General features: G+C 41.1%; 1 protein-coding gene across 4 annotated transcripts in view; it reads left to right on the top strand.

Annotated features, from left to right (window-relative positions):
• CDH20 (cadherin 20, type 2) overlaps nt 1–12582 on the top strand; it is a 201178-nt gene that overhangs the window by 141262 nt on the left and 47334 nt on the right. For 3 of the 4 annotated variants that reach the window (XM_014529652.1, XM_005881798.2, XM_014529654.1), the window contains 2 exons: nt 3586–3635; nt 3759–3987. In XM_014529652.1, the coding sequence (XP_014385138.1) occupies nt 3760–3987 (228 nt within the window). In that variant the 5' untranslated portion in view covers nt 3586–3635; nt 3759. Of the gene's footprint in view, nt 1–1822; nt 1862–3585; nt 3636–3758; nt 3988–12582 lie in introns of those variants that run through there. The other variant, XM_014529653.1, reaches the window with a different exon arrangement.

Genomic DNA, 12582 nt, shown 5'->3' with positions numbered 1-12582 from the left:
AACAGTTACCTACAAGGGAGTACCCATACGACTGTCAGCTGATTTCTCAACAGAAACTATGCAGGCCAAAAGGGAGTGGCAAGAAATATTCACAGTGATGAATAGCAAGAACCTACAACCAAGATTACTCTACCCAGCAAAGCTATCATTTAGAATTGAAGGTCAGATAAAGAGCTTCACAGATAAGAAAAAGCTAAAGGAGTTCATCGCCACCAGTATTATATGAAATACTGAAAGGTATTCTTTAAGAAGAGGAAGAAGAAGATAAAGGTAAAGATAAAAAATTATGAACAACAAAGTGACAACAAGTACATATCCATCAACAAGTGAATCTAAAAATAAAATGAATAAAAAATCTGATGAACAGAGTAAACTGGTAAATGGAATAGAATCAGGGGCATGGAAATGGAAAGACCGACGATTCTCAGAGGGAAGAGGGTGTGGGGCGGTGCAGGAAGAGACTGGACAAAGATCTTACATGCATGTATGCAGTACCTATGGACACAGACAATAGGGTGGCGATGACCTGGGGTAGGGTGGGAACCGGGTGGAGGGGAGCTATGGGGGGAAAAAAGAGAGACATCCGTAATAATCTCAACAATAATGATAAAAAGAAGATAATTTAAAAAAAAAAAAGTTAGGCAGGAAGTATTTTTCATTGCACTCCACCATGAAAAAGAAGGAATAAAGTGTTCTGCATCAACTGTAGCTATCAAGTTATTTAACATAGAAAATGTTTATGGAAACTGTGGGCTTTGATGGTTCAAGTTTGTAAAAGGAGACATGAGAGGGGCACACAGGCCATCAGAGCTTTCACAGGATGGCCAAGAGCTCCAGCCCTAAACAGTCAGAGGCCACTTTTGCACATGCTCAGTGAGAGGGAAGAACACTCCAAAGCTTTACACTGTAGTATAGGAGGCCAAAGCTGACAATGCTCAGTGAGAAGAACATGAGGGCTTTGCACTGGAGGGTAGGAGGCCAAAGTGAACAGGAGAGAGATGAAAGCTGAGGGGACTGATCCACCTACAAAACACTCAACAAAAAGATTCCAAAGATCGCTGTTTTCACCCTTGATGTCTGCAGATGACACCTCTAGGTAAAGAAGGGAGTTTTAATTGGCAAGCATGCATATCCATTTTGTAAGAGATAGGAGAATATAAGGAAAAGTACTTAAAATCCCTCAAAATTTCCTCAAATTTCATTCTGTTCATAAATTTAGCCAGTGGAAGCAAGAAAGGGGACATCTGCACACCCCACCCATATACGTGCACCTGTGTACTTCGAATCCAAAGCATGTGCTAAAACTAGCCAGAAAAAAATAAACAAGTGAAAATAATTCTTAGGCAAAATGTACACTTATGAAACACAGACATTAAAGGAAATATATTAGAGTATATAAGCTGAGTTCTATCATTATTGAATGCCATCCAAAAATAATAATTTTCTCTATTCTAGAGATTTTTCCAATAGCCAGTTCATTAATTTTCCTCATATAGAAAAGCAATGTTTGGTTATTACAGAATTAGACTGGTCTAGAACTCACTAAACAGTAGAACTTACCACGGATGTAGAAGTCCATGAAATAATGTATATATACATTAAGCCCTTTCAGAATTTTGGTCCAAAAAAATATCCAGGAAATATATTTCAGGTTTAGCTTCATCAGTTTTATACATGACCTAGGTCATTTCTCCTATGTGACTGCTCAAATGCCAGTGGGCACCTTAGTCATTTTCAGAGTGCTTTCACCTGCATTATCCCAACAGATCCCTGTGGTAGTCCTTGAGGCAGGTGGGAGAAGCAGTATTGTCCCTGCTTAACAGATGAGGAACAAAAATGCATCGAAGTAAACAAGTCAGAGGTAATGAAGATAGAACGAAAGAGCTAAAAGTGACTGACTCTTAAGTTTCAATCTCACAACAAATGGAATATTCCCTTTACGGTTACCAATCATAGTATTCTGGCAACATTTCTTTTTTATTTTGGCAATATCCTTTAGTCTATCTTCTATTAGCTGTTTCTCACCAATCTTTGTCATTAATTCATATCCTGGGTTAAGGTTCCTTCTTCCAGAACATTTCCCCTTAGGAATCAGAGAAACATGAGCTGGGTTTCTATCTATTGGTCCAAAGAGAGGGGACCACTAATACTTGGTAACTCACCTTTTGGCATGCCATTGTTCTTTATTAACAAACACATCACCCTAAATAAGGCACACTTGGCTTGCTTTTACTGAACAATCAATCCACCTTCAGAGCTAGAACTTATGAGGCACAGCCTCCCATTCTGTTTCAAAAACTCTATAGTCCTCCTCGGCTTTTCCCTCTTTCTCAGTCCTCACTGAAGTGATTTCTTGTACAGAAATGAAATGGCATATTGTATGAAATAATTATAAGATCTTTTTTAATTCCTTTGTTCGTGTTAATAAGCTCGTATTTGGGAGGAAAGCTAAAATGAGTTCTGACGATGATAGGTGGAAGGTGGTAACTGAGCTAGCATCAATGCATTCATTTTAAACCACCTGGAAAAATGCAGCATTATTTCATTGCAAAGGTCTGAAATCCCCAAATACACACATTTGTTCTGAGACGATAACTGCAGTTCTCCACATTAACAGTGACATCTTGGTTGTTTTTGGCATGAGTGGCTTGAATGAATGCTATACCATCTCATTAAGCCCAGCTCAAGAAAAGATAGATGAGGTCACAGCAGAGGAGTGAAGTCACAAGCTAATCTGACTTCACAGAACAAAAGAAGTTTAACTGATGAAAATATGTCCCCAGAGTAGAAGTCAATATCCTTTTGCCATCCACATCCTTTCAGTGGGGGAAAAAGTGAAGGCTAGACTCTTAGCATGCCCACAGTAACATGGGACTAACAGCATTTTAAAGTCTCATGTGAATGATGCAATGACTAGCTGACCATTCAAATCCTAGAAAGGTCACATTGCAGTTCCTATCAGTGCATCAGAGACGAAGCAGTAGAGTGTGAAACTCGAGTTCCACTATGAGCTAAGAGAATGATTAAAGTCAGAAGTGATCCATGGCTGCTGAGAAACGAAATCCAAGATTCCTAATATTATCAGTAACATGGAGCCACACAAGATAATTGTAGGTGGCAAAAAAAAAAAAATAGTCAAATTTTGCTTTTAGTTTTTTAATGAGCCAAGAAAAGCAGTTGGATTAATGAAAATATTAGTTATTAGCTATAAATTTTGGAAATGGATACGATTTTTAAGAGTTTAGAAGGCTGGCTGATCATAAATATTTCAAAGTGCACACTATTAATTCAAGCCAATCAATAATACAGCATAACCCTCCAGCTACACTACCAATGAGAAGAAATTTATGCATTACTTTTACTCCCACTGAAATTCATATCCAAAGGTTTTGGATTGATTATAGCAAGAAAAATTGTTCTTTTATCAAAGTATTATTTATTAGTCAAACATTTCCCAAGCAATAACATGTTATCACTCTTTAATTTGTTGAGTAGAAAACTGAGTAGTGACATTTCTTGAAAACTTGCTACAATCCCACAGGAAAGAATTGACATCATTACAATGTGTTTTCCTTAACTTGACAGGAAGTCAACTTCAAGCAGATTGACTTGAACTGGGATCTCATTTAGGAAGCGTAAGTATCCAATAAACTGTGTTATTATTTTTTTTTTACTTGCAAAATACTCAAGTTCCAGTGGCTTACCATCCTGTACTTTACTTTCTAAAAACTTGGCATTCCCACATGGACTTCTGGTAGAATGAGCAATGCAAAGAGCTGGCTTGGACTTGGCTTGTCCTTGTACTTCTGGGGATTGATGGACCTTACGACCACCGTTCTCTCGAGCACACCAACACCACCAGGCAAATTAAAAGCGCTCCTGTCAGACAAGCCACAGTTACACTCAAGGACAAAGAGGAGCTGGGTTTGGAACCAGTTTTTTGTTCTGGAAGAGTACACTGGAACTGACCCTTTGTATGTCGGGAAGGTAAGAACTGCCAAAGAGAAAGATAAATGATCAGGATATTGAATGCTGAAATTGAGTATGAATTGAATATGAAAGCTCACCTAGCCTGTGTCTGAAGCCTAGGAACAATTTTAATGAGTGGTATGTTACTTGACAGTTAGCTGAATTTAATTTTTACTTTGTCAGATAACCAGTCAGAAAGGAAAAGATTTCTCTCCTTGTCTCCTTGTTCATGCATCTGTTCTGAGTGGAGAGGGGGGGTGTGAGTGGGATTTGGAGGGAAAGCCTGGGCCCCTGCAAGAGCCATTCAAGTCCCAAAAGAAGAAGCAACAGTCTTGGGAATGACAGGATAGGGAAGAAAGAAACTAGGGAATGCAAAGGGGGAAGCAGAGGGCTTTTTTGCTTTGCTTTGCTTTGCTTTTGTCTTCAAAGCATTTCCACAGGTATAGCCTAAGGCCCAAATTTAAGGGGGAGGGAAGAGAATACAACATTCTTCATTTCAGAAAATCTTAGCATGTGCTCTATCCTAAAGGATAGCTGGAGACAATCAATGAATATACTCACAAACTTTACACTCAAATTCCCTTGATATATCTATCATTTTATTTTTAATCCAAGCTTTCTCCTATGTTTACATTATTTGGTTGTTAATCAGAGACCGTGTTATGAAAGCAACCAAGTTTAGAGAAAATGGGAAACAAGGAACTAATTTAAAAATAAATAATTCATTTAAATAATAACTTAAACACTTGTTTAGCACAAACGCTAAGAATATGGGTTTCAGAGACACATGTGGGTTCCAGACCTGCTCGGCCAAGGGCTTCCAGAGTGACTTTGGACAGGTTCACTAAGCCCCATTAGCCTCTGTTTCTTCAAATGTCTAATGGGGATCATAAGAGAACTACAACTTTTCAAGAGTTGTCTATATAAACGCTTTCCTCCCACCCACTCTTTTTTAAATATATATTTTTATTGATTTCAGAAAGGAAGGGAAAGGGGGAGATAGAAACATCAATGATGAGAGGAATCATTAATTAGCTCCCTCCTGCACGGCCCCCTCCCACTGGGGATTGAGCCCACAACCCGGGCATATGCCCTGACCTGGAATCGAACCATGACCACCAGGTTCATGGGTTGATGCTCAACCACTGAGCAACGCTGACTGGGCCCTCCCACTCACTTCTTAAACCAATTACCTGACTTCTAACCCAACCACTGCACTAAAGCTGTTTCCCATGTTCCTAAGGACCTCACCACTACCAAAGCCAATGGTTTCCTTTTATTGAGTGACACTGCTGGCCAGCTCCTCCTCCTTGACTCATGATCCTTTTTGGCTTCACAACCTTCACAATCCTCTCAGCCTTTTTGCTGGTCCTCTCCCTGACCTCAATTACTGGAGGTCTTATAAGCTCTGCCCTGGGCCTCTTTGCTACCCAAACTCATTCCCTGGGAGGATTCACCACCTTGTGATTTTTTAAAAAAATTCTATATTGTTTAAAATATTAAGTATGTCTCCTTTTTCCCACATTGGCCTCTCCCCGGCCACTTCCACCCCTAGTACATGACCTCACCCCCTATTGTCTGTGTCTATTGGTTATGCTTATATGAATGCATATAAGTCCTTTGGTTGATCTCTTACCCCTCTCTGCCTTCCCTCTGAGGTTTGATGGTCAACTCAATGCTTCTCTGTCTCTGGATCTATTTTTGTTCATCAGTTTATGTTGTTCTTTATATTCCACAAATGAGTGAGATCACGTGATATTTATTTTTCTCCAACTGGCTTATTTCACTTAGCATAATGGTCTCCAGGTCCATCCATGCTGTGGCGAATTGAAAGAATTCTTCCTTTTGTAAAGTAGTGTAGTATTCCATTGTGTAGATGTACCACCGTTTTCTAATCCACTCATCTGCTGATGGGCACTTAGGCTGTTTCCAACATCTTAGCTATTGTAAATTGTGCTGCTAGGAACATAGGGGTACATATATCCTTTCTGATTGGTGTTTCTGATTTCTTGGGTTATATTCCTAGAAGTGGGATTACGGGGTCAAATAGGAGTTGCATTTTTTATTTTTTGAGGAAACTCCATACTGTCTTCCACAGTGGCTGCACCAGTCTGCATTCCCACCAGCAGTGCAAGAGGGTTCCTTTTTCCTCACATCCTTGCCAGCACTTGTTGTTTGTTGATTTGTTGATGATAGCCATCTGACCGGTGTGAGATGGTACCTCATTATCATTTTGATTTGTATCTCTTGGATGATTAGTGACTTTGAGCATGTTTTCATATGTCTCTTGGCCTACTGTATGTCCACTTTCAAAAAGTGTCTATTTAGGTCCATTGCCCATTTTTTGATTGGATTATCTTCCTTTTGTTAAATTGTATGAGTTTCCTACAAATTTTGGAGATTAAACTCTTATCGGATAAAACACTGGCAAATGTGTTCTCCCATGCAGTGAGCTCTCTTGTGTTGTTGATGGTATCTTTTGCTGTGCAGTAGCTTTTTATTTTGATGTAGTCCCATTTGTTTGTTTTCTCCTTAGTTTCCATTATCCTAGGAGCTGTATTGGTAAAGATATTGCTAAGACATATGTCTGATATTTTGCTGCCTATAGATTCTTCTAAGATTTTTATGGTTTCCCATCATACGTTTAAGTCCTTTATTCATTTTGAGTTTATTTTTGTGTATGGTGTAAGCTGGTGGTCTAGTTTCATTATTTTGCATGTATCTGTCCAATTTTCCCAACACCATTTACTGAAGAGACTATTTGACTCCATTGCATGCTCTTGCCTCCTTTGTCAAATATTAATTGAGCATAATGGTTTGGGTCGATTTCTGGGTTCTCTGTTCTGTCCCATTGGTCTATATGTCTGTTCTTGTGCCAGCACCAGGCAGTTTTGAGAACAGTGGTTTTGTAATATAGTTTGATATCTGGGATTATAATTTCTCCAACTTCGTTTTTCTTTCTCAAGATTGCTGTGGCTATTTGGGGTCTTTTTTTATTCAATACTAGAGGCCCAGTGCATGAAAATTCATGCACTGGAGGGGAGGAGGGTCCCTCAGCCCGGCCTGCCCCCTCTCACATTCCAGGAGCCCTCAGGGGTGGGAGGCGACCCCGCCATCAGGGGAAGGTGATGCCCCATCACATCTCTGCTGCTGCCACTGCTGGCAGTGCAAGCCTCAGCCGGCCCTGGTTACGTGAGCCTCAGGCCAGCCTTGGGCAGCTGGGGCGCTTGAGGGGACTGGGGGACTCCGGAGGCAGGCGGGCCCGGCTTTGCCACGTGCCTGCCAACACAGCAGGGCTGAGGGGATGGGGCGCCGCCATCTTGTGGCTGTGGGTGCCACCATCTTTGCGATGGCGTGAGGGTCAATTAGCATGTTCCCTCTTTATTAGATAGGATGAATTTTTGGAGAGTTTATCTAAGTCTGTGAAATATGCCGTTGGTATCTTAATGGGGGTTGCATTGAATCAATAGATCGCTTTGGATAGTATGGACATTTAATTATGTTGATTCCACCAATCCATGAACACGGTATATTCTTCCATTTGTTTATGTCTTCCTCTATCTCTTTTTTTTAATGTCCTGTAGTTTTCCAAGTATAGGTCTTTTACCTCCTTAGTTAAGTATATTCCTAGGTATCTTAATTTTTTTGGTGTAATGGTAAATGGGATTTTTTTTGTTTCTCTTTCTGTGAGTTCATTATCTATACTAATAAAAGGGTAATATGCTAATTAGACTGCACCAGAGGTCTTCCTGAAGACCTGCCAGACGTCCTTTCTAACAAAGCCTGGCCAGGCAAAGCCGCCTGCGATCCCAGGCACCTGTGGCTGTGGCCGGCTCAGGCAAAGCCGCCTGCAGTTGTTTACCGGTGTACTGTACGTGGGTGTTATTTTTAAAGGGAATGTAGTGCTGGCTGCGCAGGAGCCACTGCTCTAGCTGGGGGACGCAGCGGGGCCCACATCATGGCTTCCTGAGGGCGCTGTTTGCTGGCCATCGAGGCTGTCCCCACTGCGGGCTTCTGGCTCAGTCCGAAGCTTGGGCCAGGAAGCTGGATAGTGAGTTTCATGCTCTGTCCAAGCCTTAGCATAGATTACGAGTTCCCACCAGGAAACATTGTCTTCTCTAAGTTTGGGCTCCGCTCCCTCATTCACATTCCAGGAACAAAGTCACCTGTTTCTCTTCAACCTGGAAGCCATGCCAGGCCCGACTGTGCGGCCACTGGTTCTGGAGCAGATTTCACACACCCACATACTCACTAGCACACAACGCCCTGGCCGCAGGTGGACTCTCATCACCCTGGCATGGTTTGTGTCCTCGCTCTCTTGCTCTGAATGTCCCCAGTCCATATGTGCCCATCCGTCTATCGGGCTTACAGTTCTGTCCTTGTACAAATGCGCTTCTGTTACTTCATGTTATCTTCAGAGGCAGAATGCTGGACAGGCGGCATCTGACTGCTTTCTGGGGTTGCTCCTCTGCATGAGGCTCCACTCCTCTCATTGTGGGCCTGTCCGCTGAAAAGCCCTGAGTTTACATTTGGTTTATAGCCTGGTGGTGCGGACCCTGATGCAAAACAACTGTCAGCTTCAAGTGCCTATGCGGTGGGGGTGGGCGTAGGGGGAGCTATATTACCTGGTATCTGTTGTTTAGCTTTGAGGATAACAGGGAGGCCTGGGCTTTGCACCATGATACCACATAAAATCCAAAAGAACTCTCAGTGGCTTCGTTTCCAATACTTTAACACACTGTAAAATAAATCCACTTTTTTTCTTCTCTAAATCTAAACAATCTTCTGTCATTAAAGTGAAGACATAGAAAGAATGTGTTGACATTAGATTTTCACTAAAAACATGTTGTGTCCATTTTCAGAATGCATATCCCAAGGGCATTCCAAAAAAATGAAAGAGTTCAAGGTTCAGTTCAACGTTGACTCTCTTGGTAAGGAATGGGGGTGAGGGGCATAATACAGGCATTTCTCTCCAAGGGCTTATAGTCTTAGTTGGAGGGAATAAGACATACAGTATTAAAAAGTTCAGTATTTCAAGAGTTAAAAACAGTACAAGTCAAATACAAGAGGTCATATAGTATTAGGCAAGTTTCAAATGAATGGAGGTTCAAAACTTCAAATGGCAGTGGTTATAAATGTTCAAATTGGTAAATGTGCATCTTACCCAAAGAACTTACCGTTGTAATTTGGCCCTATGGCAAACCTTTGAAAACTCAGAGGCTGAATCTTAGTAATTGTCTTTTATCCTAAAATTGCTTTGATTTTAAAGGCCTCCTTGGTCCTTTTCCAAACCCCTAAACCTTTACCCCCTGCCCCCAAGTTTTTAGTATATGAAAGCTGAGTAAGTTAAGGTTGTTGGTCAAGAAGTAATGCCACCATGATCTTTGAGGTAGAATTTTTGGTCGAAACTTCCCCCACTTACTTTTTATACCCTGTTTATTTCTACAAATTAAGGTGGTAATTGTCCGCTCTGTTTTGTAAATTCAGTTACTGGAGGAACACAATTTTTTTTAATGTTTCACCTAAACAAGCTGAGTAGATTCCAGAGCCCAAATACTAGGGACTAAGCATGCTGCCTATTAGCAAAGTGCTCATTTAACCTCTTGAGTTGGCTTGTATGTCTGCCTCAGCAATGAAGACAGAACATGCAAACACAGTATAAGCCTCCAGACAAATAAAGGGTGGGGCAAAAGCAGGCTTACAATTGTTTATATGGAAAGTAATACAGGAATTAATCTATATATATAAAAGACTAATATGCAAAGTGTCCCCTCAGGAGTTCGGCCAGGAGACTGGGAGTTTGATCACTCGCTATGACGTGCGCTGACCACCAGGAACAAAGGAAGGCCCCAGCCGGAAGCCAGACGGCCCCGATTGGCCCTGATCACTGGCCAGGCCTAGGGAACCTACCTGTGCATGAATTTCATGCACCAGGCCTCTAGTTGGTGTATAAAAAAGCCACAGATTTCTGGGTATTAATTTTGTATCCTATTACATTGCTAAAATCATTAATTAAGTCTAGTAGTTTTTTGATGGAGTCTTTAGGGTTTTCTATATACATTATCATTATCATGTCATCTTTGAATAATGACAGTTTTACTTCTTCTTTTCTAATTTGGATGCCTTTTATTTCTTCTTCTTGTCTGATCGCTATGGCTAGCACTTCTAGTACTATGTCGAACAGGAGTGGTGAAAGTGGGCATTTCTGTCTTGTTCCTGTTCTTAAGGGGAAATGGTTTTAGTTGTTGCCCATTGTCATATAAGGCTTTTATTATGTTGAGGTATGATCCCTCTAGTCCCACTTTGCTGAGAGTTTTTATCAGGAAAGGGTGTTGGATTTTGTCAAATGCTTTTTCTGCATCAATTGATTTTGGATCATGTGATTTTGTCTCTCAATTTGTTATGTGATATATCACATTTATTGATTTGCAGATATTATACCAGCTTTGCATCCCCAGAATAAATCCCACTTGGTCACGGTGTATGATCTTTCTAATGTAATGCTGGATCCGATTTGCTAAATTTTGTTGAGGATTTTAGCATCTTTGTTCATGAGGGATATTGGCCTGTAATTCTCTTTCTTTTTACTGTCTTTATCTGGTTTTGGGATTAGGGTAGTGCTGGGTCTTTCTATACCATTCTCTAAAGTAGGCCCTTCTGTTAGACTCTCTCACTACGCTTATTTTTTTTTCCACAGTTCTAATCACAACCTACAACTTATGTGTTTACTTACATGTACATTGTCTGAAGTCCCAGACTAGACTATAAAATAATCAGTGAGGACAAGGATATTGCGCCCATTTTATCCTCAAATCCCAAGTAGCACCTATTACATAGAAGATGCTAAAAAAAATATGTAGCTAAGAATTAAATAAGCTGACACATGGAAAACCGTTAGCACAGTACCTAGTTCGGAGGAAAATCTTAATTGTTACCCTGCAGTAGTAACAGGTGGTGGTAGTAACAGTTATAGTGCTAATAGTGGTAGTAGTTTTCCTTGACTTCTCCCTTTCCTTGTCTTCTTTCTTCATGCACAGCCAGTCACCACATCCTGTCCATATTCCTTGCCAGTTTTTCTCAGATTCATCTCATCCTCTCCAAGCTCTGTCATTACTGCGGTCCTTCTGTTCTTCATGATTAGATTCACTAAGTAGGCACTGCCTGCCTCCCTGTGGAGAGACTCATCCATCCCTCGCCCCACGACTCAGAACATTTATCTCCTTAAAGCACCCTTTCCATCACATTGCTCCTCTGATTAAGAAAGCACTGGAGAACTCTTAGCATATAGTTTAAGGACTTTCAGAAAATGACTCCTCCCTTAACCAGCTCTCCCTACAATTTCTCAAATCTAGCCCTGACCCCAACTGAGCTGGGTCTCTTTACTGGCCCTGACACATACCACATTTGTCCCTAACCCAGAAGTATGTCCATGCTACTGCCCTGCACAAGACATGCAGTCATCTACTCTCTGTTCAATTACATTCAAATTCCTTAGTCCCAGTTTAAAAGCCATTTCCAGCATGAACACACCTTCTATCTACTCAGAATTCCAAAGACTTCCAATTACTCAATATCTGTAAAATGTTTCTTCCAACTAGATATACATGGCTACTGGTAAAATTACTTTAAGAAAAAAACATTTGTATTTAGTAACTGCTTTGTATGAATGGACAATTTAGAGCCCTCTTCTCTTCTCCCAAGGGGAGAAACTGAAATGTCACTCCAAGCCTTCCTTACACCTCCCCAACACTGAAAACCCAGCACAGCATTGCAGAAAGACAAGGGTACCTAACATTTTACTGGGCTACTACAGTACTATGTGTCAGTCAGTCACATTCACGCAGAGATCATCTAACTACCATAACAATGCTTTGAGGTAAGTACAGTTCACCACTTTTAGGTAATTAGCCCAGAAAACTTGGCTTACAGAGGTCATTTTCATTGCTCAGAGTTACACAAAAGGTAACAGTAAAAGCCCAGATAAAATATACACCAAAATCTGACACTGAAGCAACTGGCTTTCCTTTATATTGCCCTGCATACATATGGCTCTGACTTTAGACTCAGCCCTAAAAGATACATTGAAGAGTCAATGGTATTAGGGTAGGGCCAGAAATCCAACCAAGCCTGACTGTCTCCTGATGCTGGAAATACTTGGCTGTGTAGCACTGTCTAGTACTCATGATTAGTGCTTACCCTTTTCTAATTACCCCAACCCAGGACACAGGACACCCCATGAATCCCTAAAGTCATTGGCCAGCCAACACACCAGCAACCAGTGGGAGTGTTTTCATGCTGTTCTGGGTGTATTACCCCCACATGAAGAAGACAATTATCTATTGACTTATCCAGGCACTTTACCCCCTTTCTTTTCAAAGAGAATTCATCTACCTTTCATCCCTTTACACTCCAGGGGCACGAGCTTGTCACTTTGTGCTCTGGAAGATGTCTGTTTAGAGAGGCTGCCTGAGTATTTGCTTATTTCAGAAAGGAGTATTGCAACACTTATCAGCTGTAATTGGTGTGGCCTCACAAAATCCACACTGGGCTTTCCAGGGACAGGCAGTGTCGAGGAAAAGCTAGGTTATACAGGCATATGCAAAGAGAGATGCA

This window comes from Myotis brandtii, unplaced genomic scaffold, assembly GCF_000412655.1.
Source record: "Myotis brandtii unplaced genomic scaffold, ASM41265v1 scaffold69, whole genome shotgun sequence".
Classification (NCBI taxonomy): Eukaryota; Metazoa; Chordata; class Mammalia; order Chiroptera; family Vespertilionidae; genus Myotis; species Myotis brandtii.
This window is presented reverse-complemented; position numbering and strand designations above follow the sequence as displayed.